The sequence below is a fragment of the Colobus angolensis genome, unplaced genomic scaffold (genome assembly GCF_000951035.1).
Source record: "Colobus angolensis palliatus isolate OR3802 unplaced genomic scaffold, Cang.pa_1.0 Scaffold22, whole genome shotgun sequence".
Classification (NCBI taxonomy): domain Eukaryota; kingdom Metazoa; phylum Chordata; class Mammalia; order Primates; family Cercopithecidae; genus Colobus; species Colobus angolensis.
The window spans coordinates 3,244,643-3,253,597 of NW_012115377.1; the positions used below are offsets into that span (position 1 = coordinate 3,244,643).

The following is an 8,955-nucleotide window of genomic DNA, read 5'->3' on the forward strand; positions in this document are numbered from 1 at the left end:
AGCAGTCCCAGCCTGCAGGGACACCCATCTGTTCTGACTAGGGCAGTGTTTCTGATCGAAGTGCATGAACACTACCCTGAATTCCAGGGGGCCACCTGAGTTACTGCTGGGCCTGAAACCCGTATTTATGAAAAGGCCAGAAGACGCTTTGACTCAGGAAGATAAAACAAAAAGATGGTCCCAGCGTAGTGGCTCACGCCTGTAATTCCAGTGCTTTGGGAGGCTGAGGTGGGAGGACTGTTTGAGGCCAGGAGCTCAAGACCAGGCTGGGCAACATAGGGAGACCCTATCTCTACAAAGACAAAAATAAAAAATTAGCCAGACGTGGTGGTGTGCGTCTGTAGTCCCAGCTACTCAGGAGGCTGAGGTGGGAGGATCACTTGAGCCCAGGAATTTAAGGCGACGATCACGCCACTGCACTCCAGCCTGGGTGATGGAGTGAAATCACTTTTAGAAAGAAAAAAAAGGATACACCCACATTTCAAATGTGCACACACGGGCTGATTTCCCTAAGTGGGTGTGTGTATGCAGGTACTCCAAGCTAAACGTCCACCAATAGGGAAAAGTCCATTAACTGTCAGTGGAATATTAACATAAAAGTTTTTCAAAAACAGTATACTTTATTTTTTTTGAGACAGAGTCTTGGTCTGTCGCTCAGGCTAGAGTGCAGTGGCTCAATCTTGGCTCACTGCAACCTCTGCCTCTCAGGTTCAAGCAATTCTCCTGCCTCAGCCTCCCTGAGTAGCTGGGATTACAGACATCTATCACCACGCCTGGCTAATTTTTGTATTTTTAGTAGAGACAGGGTTTCGCCATGTTGCCCAGGCTGGTCTTGAACTCCTGACCTCAAGTGATCCACCCACCTCGGCCTCCCAAAGTGCTGGGATTACAGGCGTGAGCCACCGTGCCCGGTCAAAATTTCTCTTTATCAAGGAATTAGACTTGATGTTTGATTTTGTTTTCCTTTCTATCATAAACCTGCCACTTTCACTGTCAGAAAATCAGTTTAAAAACTTCCATAGACTTTTGTCCATTTTGACACTAAGAGAATCACGGACAAGCTGGCAGCTGGAGCCAGTGTGCGAGGGTGGTGTTGAGAGCTGTGTGCAGGGAGTGGGTCTGAGGGGCAGCTCTCATGGGGGACCGACTCTGCGCCTTGACTCTCACAAGGGTAGGGTCAGGATCTCCCCAGCTTCCTTCCCTTTGGAGTTGCACAGTCCCCAGTCCTCCTGCGGCCACAGCGCAGCCCTCTGCAGCTCACCTAGTCGGGACTGTAGCGTGCCGTCGTCCGTGGATGCCATGTCATTGAGTCTGAGCAGCCCCCGGCCTCTCTCCACCCAGGACTGTGAGGTCTTGTCGAAGACAAACAGCTTGCACTGCATCTGGAACACAGTAGCCGCTGGTGAGCAGAGACCCCAGCTGCTGTCCTGCTGCAGCCACACCCTGAGAGTCGCCCTTTAGCCTGTGTGGACTGCCAGGGCTGGCCAATGATGGCCTGGGGGCCACCTTCGTCAGTGTTTTTGTCCTGCCCTCAAGCTAGAACAGGCTTTATGTTGTAAAAGGGGTATCGGAAATTAAAAGAATCACTAAGGAAATGAAAAGCAAAACAACAGTGAGAAACCTCTCTGCGCACTCTAGGATGGCTGTACCCACGTGGGGAAGCTGGAACCCTCACACACTGCCAGTGGGAAGGCCGCACGGTGCCACTGCTGTGGAAGAGAGTCTGGCAGCTCCTCAAAGTGCTCAACAAGGAATGACCACATGCCCGGGCAATTCCATTCCTCGGTATGTACCCAAGAGAAATGGAACATCTGCTCGTGTTCACACACAGATCGCATATGAACGCGCACAGCAGCATCATTCGCCGTAGCCCAGCCTCAAGGAGGAATGGACCGACACATGTGGCCCGTCCCCACAGTGCATCTCACTCAGTCTTAAGGAAGAATGAGGCTCCAACCCCTGTCGCAAGGCGGATGAACCCCTGGCTCAGCGAGAGAAGCCAGACACAAAAGGCCACATAGTGCACTGACACCATTTATATGAAATGTCAAGGACAGGCAAAAAACAGAGACAGGAAATGGATTTGTGGCTGCCAGGGGCTGGGGAGGGAGGAGGAGTGACTGCAAACGGACGATGCTCTTTCTGGGGGAATGGGACAGTGTTCTTTTTGGGGGCAAAAATGTACATTAGATTGTGGTGAAAGTTGTCTAACTCTGTGAATATACTGGAAACCACGGAATTGTATGCTTTAAAAGGGTGGATTATATAGCATGTGTACTGTATTTCAATACAGCGGTTGTGTATATATAAACAAAGAAAAATACGAGACAGACACCCCACATGGCTTTCCACATACCCGCTAAGTCAATCTCTTTCAACACGAACAGATTACAAAATGTAAGTGGGGAAAAAAAAGCAGTGTTCTTAAAAACCCCACAATACGCCACCCGGTTTACAGACACAGACACATGCTTATGTGCCACAGGAGAGGAAGCAGATGGATGCTGCCCAACCTGGGTGGTGTGGCCTCAGGAGGAGGGGATGGGGGATGCCAACAGGGGACAGTGGGATGGAAGCTCTGGCTGCACCTGATTTTTTTCCCTACGAAGACACCACAGGATGCCAGGTGACAAATATAGTTGTCAGCTCGGTTACAAGAGATGTTTGTTATGACAGTCTTTGTCATTCCCTGAACCATCAAGAATGTTTCAGGCTGGGCACGGGAGCTCATGCCTGTAATCCAGCACTTTGGGAGGCCAAGGCGGGTGGATCACATGAGGTCAGGAGTTCAAGACCAGCCTGGCCAACAGGGTGAAACTCCGTCTCTATTAAAATACCAAAATTAGCCGGGTGTGGTGGTGCACCCCTGTAATCCCAGCTACTCAGGAGACTGAGGCACGAGAATCCCTTGAACCTAGGAAGCAGAGGTTGCAGTGAGCCAAGATCGTGCCACTGCACTCCAGCCTGGATGACAGAGTAAGACCCTGTCTCAAAAAAAATTAAAACAAAACAAAGAGTGTCTCAAACAGATCCTCCTCCTCTGAAACCAAAGACATGCAAGAAACCCCTTGTAGAGAGAGCCTAAGCTCTCTCTACAAGCGCCACCAACAAAGTCCCAGAGCCAGTGGCCCCTCTGTCATCTCAGTGGCAGGCCTGTGTGCTCAGAGGATGTGCGCCCAGCCCTTGGGGTTGGACCCCAGGTGCACGGAAGACCCAGGGCCATCGAGGAGGGGCCGGCCCCTCACCTGTAACACATTGCTCTCCGCTTCCTCCCCGGTGATGACTTCCACTTTTTCCAACAAACACTTCCGCGCTGTTGCCTTGGTGTAGGCGGCTGCCGACTCGGCCAGGGACTCTGAAAAGTTATTGGCCAAAAAGACTGACTAATTATTTGGCGAGGGGAGAGCGTGCAGCTCACAGGAGATGAGAGGGTCGGTTCTGGTCTCAAGGATGCCAGCTGCCCCTGGCAGGCCCGACCTGGCAACCCAAGTGGTCCCTAGACAGAGCCAGGGCACACGGTCTCGGAAGCTGCAGGGAGACCATCTGGGGGCCAAGCGTGGCCCTAGACTCTCCTGTTCCTGCTGAGCAGAGGACGGGGGACAGTGAGGGACTCCTCCACGCCTGCTGTCTGCGCCTCCCCACCCTCCCCACAGCCACAAGGTGACACAGCCCCTCGAGTTCTTTATCATAAACCCGTCTCTGCTCCTGCAAGGCAGGACCCTGGAGGTCACGGCCCTGGCTTAGTAGCTGGTTCACGTGTGGTCGTTACTGCTGCGGGAGTTGGGCCCCTTATCCCTCCCGGCTGGGGGTGTGAATGGACCCAGCATCCCCTCATCATCCCCCAAGATGACCTACCATGAGCCCCATGCAGCGGTGGGATGGTAACGTACCTTTCTCAGGGGTGGCCTCCTGGGACGAGGACTCAGACCCTGACTCAACAGCTGCATTTTCCCTGTTGGCATCTGAACTGACCTCGTTTAATTTTGGGGGGCTCTGCAGGCATACAAGGAAGAGGGAGCTTGTGTGGTCCTTCAGCTGTAGCTCTGAGCACCTCTCTGCCTGGCCCCCAACACCATGCTGCCCACAGCACTCCTGCCCGCTCCTGGTGACACCCTGAACTGCCTGGGAGCTCTCCACGTGGTCCCTCAGGCATTAGCAGGGGGTGAGTGCCACCAGCCGACAGTCCCCTTGGACCACACTGGACACTCCGTCTGGGTGAGGCAAGACTTTGACTATTTCATTGAAATAGAAAAAAGGCAGCGTGGCCATAAACGAAGAGAAGCTGCAGAGTCCTTAATGCAGCAGAACTCAAGACAGCTAGAGTGACCAGGCAGCTCAGGACAGGCCCTCACGCAGTCACAGTGGAGCTGGGTGGAATCAGGAAGAAAAAGGAACACATGTAAAGAGGTAGGCAAGCCATTCTAGAACCCTCTCCCAGGCTGGCTGGGCTCCTGGGAACGGAGACGGGCCTTTCTTGCACAAAAGGCCTTGGCCGCGGTTATGCTCACAGGAGCAGGGAGGCCGGCAGCCCTGTCCCACACGACTTTTGTCAGTTGGCCTGGTGGGGAGGAACCGTGGACTCCGACTGTCAGCAGGGCCCTGCAGCCTCCAGGGAAGCCCATCTTGGGATGAAGCTGGCCGTGGTCAGCAGAGAGGAGCTGGGAAGAGCGAATGCCAGCTCCTGGGCAGCCAGTGGCGCTGGCCAGTTTTCACGCCAAGTCTGAGCAGGGTCTTCCCTCTCTCACTTGTTACTGAAGCCATCCCCATCTCACAAAGGACAACACGGCAGCCCCGCTCTCCATGTCCCCTCAATCTGGGGCTGATGCCGAGCACCTCTGGTCCCCAAGAACATTCCCAACACGGCCACTCACCAAAACTCGCTCGCTCATGTTCTGGCCAAATACAAATTTGTTGCTGGAGGCGTCGGCACTATTGGTTGAGTTCTCTAAACTGAAGAGAAGATGTGCAGTGAGTGTGGGGGCGTCATGTGGGAATGTGGCTAGGCAAACGTGTGGGCACCCATGGAGCACACACTGGCGCAGAGGGCACAGTGGAGGGGTCTCCCCTACTGTGCACAGGGTGGCGTGTCAGAGGCAGGATGCCACAGGCCTCCCTGTGCCATTGGAAACATGAACCCTTAGCTCCCTCTGATGGAGGGACCCACAGCACGGGGGAAGCCACCTTCTACCGGCTCGGCCCGCCCATCTCCCAGGTGGGACACGCTTTCTTCTGAGACACCTGGAGGGGCAGCTGGGCCGTGGGTAGCAGCCACGCCAGTCAATGGCATGCTGAGGTCTTTGCCCCAGGTGCCCAAACCCAGGACAAGGAGGCGCCTCCAGCCTGCTCTGTTCTGCTCTGGGCATGAGGTCTGCGAGACAGAGGGCACACTCCAAGGGCTGGGCTGTATCCTCCATGGGCCCCTGGACAAGCCCACAGAACCTGTCTCAGGCGTCCAGTGAATCGCAGCACAAGGCCTACGGTCCTGGCCCGCCCACGGTTGTGCCCAGAGTGGGGAATGAGAGATGGGCCCAAGGGCGACCTGGATTGTGGGTCTGAGTCAGGCACGGGCACCACAGACCCCTCTGTGGCAGAAGCCCTTGCGGCCACCTGCATCCCCATGCTAGGCTGGCTGCTGGGCCTGAGACACACACCTGGAACTGATATACTGAAGGAAATAGTTGGTTGCAGTTGGCGTGTCTGCGCCGGGGTGTCCAGCGTTCTCCATGTCGGCTTCGTCCACGCTCTCATTGATCAGCTGGGAATGAGACAAAGTGCTCAGTAATCGGGGGTAGGGTGGGGGGTAGGGTGGTGTCTGCAGAGCCCCTGAGCTGCATGGAGCTGCTGGGAGTCATGAGCCCTCTCCTGCACCCACCTGGGTGTGCACGTGCACATGCTGGGGGGCAGGGCTGTAATCAACTCCACCACCTTTTGCTTTAACAGTTAAGATGGAGAGAGAGCTCATGAGGCTTCAGGGAGCCTTTTCCGCCTCCTTATAAAACCACGCCTAAGCTGGCCTCTTGGTCAACGCTTGGTAAGGAGAACACAACGTCACAAAGTTGGTGTTTTGGGGGTTTACTATGAACATGATAGAAACAGCATTTCTTGAGGGCCTCTTTCCTACCAGTTGCTATGCTGAGTCTGTCAAATGCATGATCTGCTTTAATCCTCATGAGGCCTGAGAGGGGGATGTTAGGGACCAACAAGGAAGCAGAGGCTCAGAGGGTTAAGAAACCACGGCTCTGGCTGGGCGCAGTGGCTCATGCCTGTAATCCCAGCACTATGGGAGGCTGAGGCTGGGGGGAATCACTTGAGGTCAGTAATTCGAGACCAGCCTGGCCAACATGGAGAAACCCCACCTCTACTAAAAATACAAAAAATTAGCTGGGTGTGGCAGTGGGCGCCTGTAATCCCAGATATTTGGGAGGCTGAGGCAGAAGAATCACCTGAACCCGGGAGGTGCAGGTTGCAGTGAGCAGAGATCAAGCCACTGCACTCCAGCCTGGGTGACACAGCAAGGCTCCGTGTCCAAAGAAAAAAAAAGAATCCATGGTTCATGTTTGCCCTGGAAGGAGAGGCTGGGATTTGACTGAGACTGTGAAGTGCACGCAAGTCTCTGACTTTTGCACGAAGCCGACCCCACCAAATTCAGAGCAGCCGTCTCCCCAGACTCAAGGCAGAGATTCCACAGGGCCTGAGCTCCACAGGCCAAGCCCTTCCCCGCCTCTTGCCCTCCTTTCCTCCTTGGAGGGAGAAGCCCCTGAGGGACTCATTATTTTGCCTAAAGCCATGGCGACAGCAACATCAACTTTCCATGCTTCTCGACTTGGGCTTCTGTTGGACGGTGAGTAACAGAAAGGAAAGCAGAAAACACGAGCCGCTGCTTTCTGCATGCTAGAGAGGTTTTTGTTGATTTCGAGGGCCCTCCCCGTCGACACTACTGACATATTGCCATGGGGCCCAGATCATTCCCTGTGGTGTGGCTATCCTGGGCACTGCAATGGGTGGAGTGGCATCCCTGGCCTCCAGAAGTACCTCCTAGTTGTGACAACCACAAATGTCTCTAGACACAGCCACCGATGCCACCTCTCGGGCTCTGAAAGAAACTTCTGGCCAGTGGAGTTTCTTGAGATGCTGTAGCACATTCCATGTCTGTGGCTGAGAAAGGTGGTGCTGGCTGACCCTGGTCTTCCTAGAGTCCCAGTGCATGGTCCAGGGCCACTGTTCCCAACTACTGCCAGCCCTTCCCCACCCCACAGTCTCCAAACTAGGACCACATGCCTGGAGGGCAGCCAAGAGGTGGCAGATGTTTGCTCCTTTTCAGGAGAGAAGACTGTGTCGTCACCCCACCCTGCCCCACTTAAAAAAAAATAAGGTTACAGTTCTTAATGGGGGTGATTCTACTCCACAGGGAATACTGGCCACGTCTGGGGACATTTGTGGTTGTCAGATGTCAGGAGCATTGGGTGGGTGGAGGCCAGGGATGCTGCTCAGCAACCTGCAGTATCCAGGGTGACTCCTCAGAAACTAGGAATGGTCCAGCCATAATGCTGCTAGTGTCGAAATGGAGAAGCCAGGAACAGAAACCTCTGGGCAGAGCTGACAGCACTGGACCATGCTGTCTTTCTTCTCTGCTGTGAAAGCCTGAGGCCTCAGGTTCAGTCACCTCCCCTGTCCCCTGCTACCATGAGTACCAGGGACCCTGACTTGAGAAGCCACTGCAGGTGAGGGCTCCAAAGCCTGGGCCGCTGGTGGGGAATTGCCAGGGCCCAGCACACGCACACCAACAGTTGACTGTGCTGGGAGCCATGGGGCTGCCTCACTAACACCTTCTTTGTCCCACGTTTCCCCTCCCCTGTTAAAAGGAAAATCTACTGACTTACCTGCTGTTGAACCTGGGGAAGGCATAAAAAGTCAATGTGCTGGTTCAACAGCTCACATACCTTAACTCTGTCCCTCAAGTTCTGCCCAAATACAAAGGCTTGCTGTGTGGCGGGGTCTTTTTTCTCACAGGCTTCCTCTTCAGAGGCATTGCTGGACTCATTTTTCTGGGGTTCTTTCTCCTATCAAAAACAAAAACAAAACAGAGTAATCAAAACCAGTGCCACACTTGGCCCAGACGGATGCCCAGTAATCCCACACCAGGTCATGTACTCCACGCGTCTCCTCTGCACGTGCCTGCAGTCCCAGCTACTCAGGAGGCTGAGACAGGAGGACTGCTTGAGCCTGGGAGTTGCAGTGAGCTGAGATCACACCACTGCACTCCAGCCTGGGTGAGGGAGCAAGAACCTATCTCCAAACAACAAAAAAGAAACACCTGTGCCCTGCAGAAGCCTTGGTGCCAGCAGAGGACAGGAAATAACCTAGATGCTCATCATTAGCTGAGGAACAAAATAATTTACGCTAGAAAATATGGGGAAAAAAAGTACAGCACAGCTGTTACCACTGAGAGGGAGGTAGACCTCTGACATACCGACAATACACGGATCAGAAAAGAGAGCAGCTTGTGGGACACAGAAGTGCGATTCCATTTCTGTTAAAGCACACCCAGTCCCGCGTGTGTGTGTGTGTGGTGTGTGTGCTGTGTGTGGGGTATGTGTGGTGTGTGTGTGTGTGGTGTATGTGTGTGTTATGTGTATGTGGTGTATGTGGTATGTGGTGTGTGTATGTGGTGTGTGTGTGATATGTATATGTGGTGTGTGGTATGTATGGTGTGTATGTGTGGTGTGTGTGGGGGGGTATGTGTGTGGTGTGTGTGTTTTGTGTATGTGTTGTGTGTGGTATGTGTATGTGGTGTGTGGTATGTGTGCGTGTGTTATGTGTATGTGGTGTGTGCGTGCGGTATGTGTGGTGTGTGTGTGCATGTGCGGTGTGTGTTATGTGTATATGGTGTGTGTGTGTTACGTGTATGTGGTGTATGTGGTATGTGGTGTATGTGGTATGTGGTGTGTGTATGTG

At 53.8% G+C, this 8,955-nt stretch overlaps 1 protein-coding gene across 5 annotated transcripts in view; it reads right to left on the reverse strand.

Annotated features, from left to right (window-relative positions):
- RANBP3 (RAN binding protein 3) overlaps positions 1-8,955 on the reverse strand; it is a 62,316-nt gene that overhangs the window by 2,635 nt on the left and 50,726 nt on the right. For all 5 annotated transcript variants that reach the window (XM_011943514.1, XM_011943513.1, XM_011943512.1 and 2 more), the window contains 6 exons: positions 7,941-8,060; positions 5,652-5,755; positions 4,872-4,950; positions 3,891-3,993; positions 3,246-3,355; positions 1,262-1,382 (listed from right to left, as the gene is read on the reverse strand). In XM_011943514.1, coding sequence (XP_011798904.1) covers positions 1,262-1,382; positions 3,246-3,355; positions 3,891-3,993; positions 4,872-4,950; positions 5,652-5,755; positions 7,941-8,060 — 637 coding nt within the window. The remainder of the gene's footprint in view (positions 1-1,261; positions 1,383-3,245; positions 3,356-3,890; positions 3,994-4,871; positions 4,951-5,651; positions 5,756-7,940; positions 8,061-8,955) is intronic.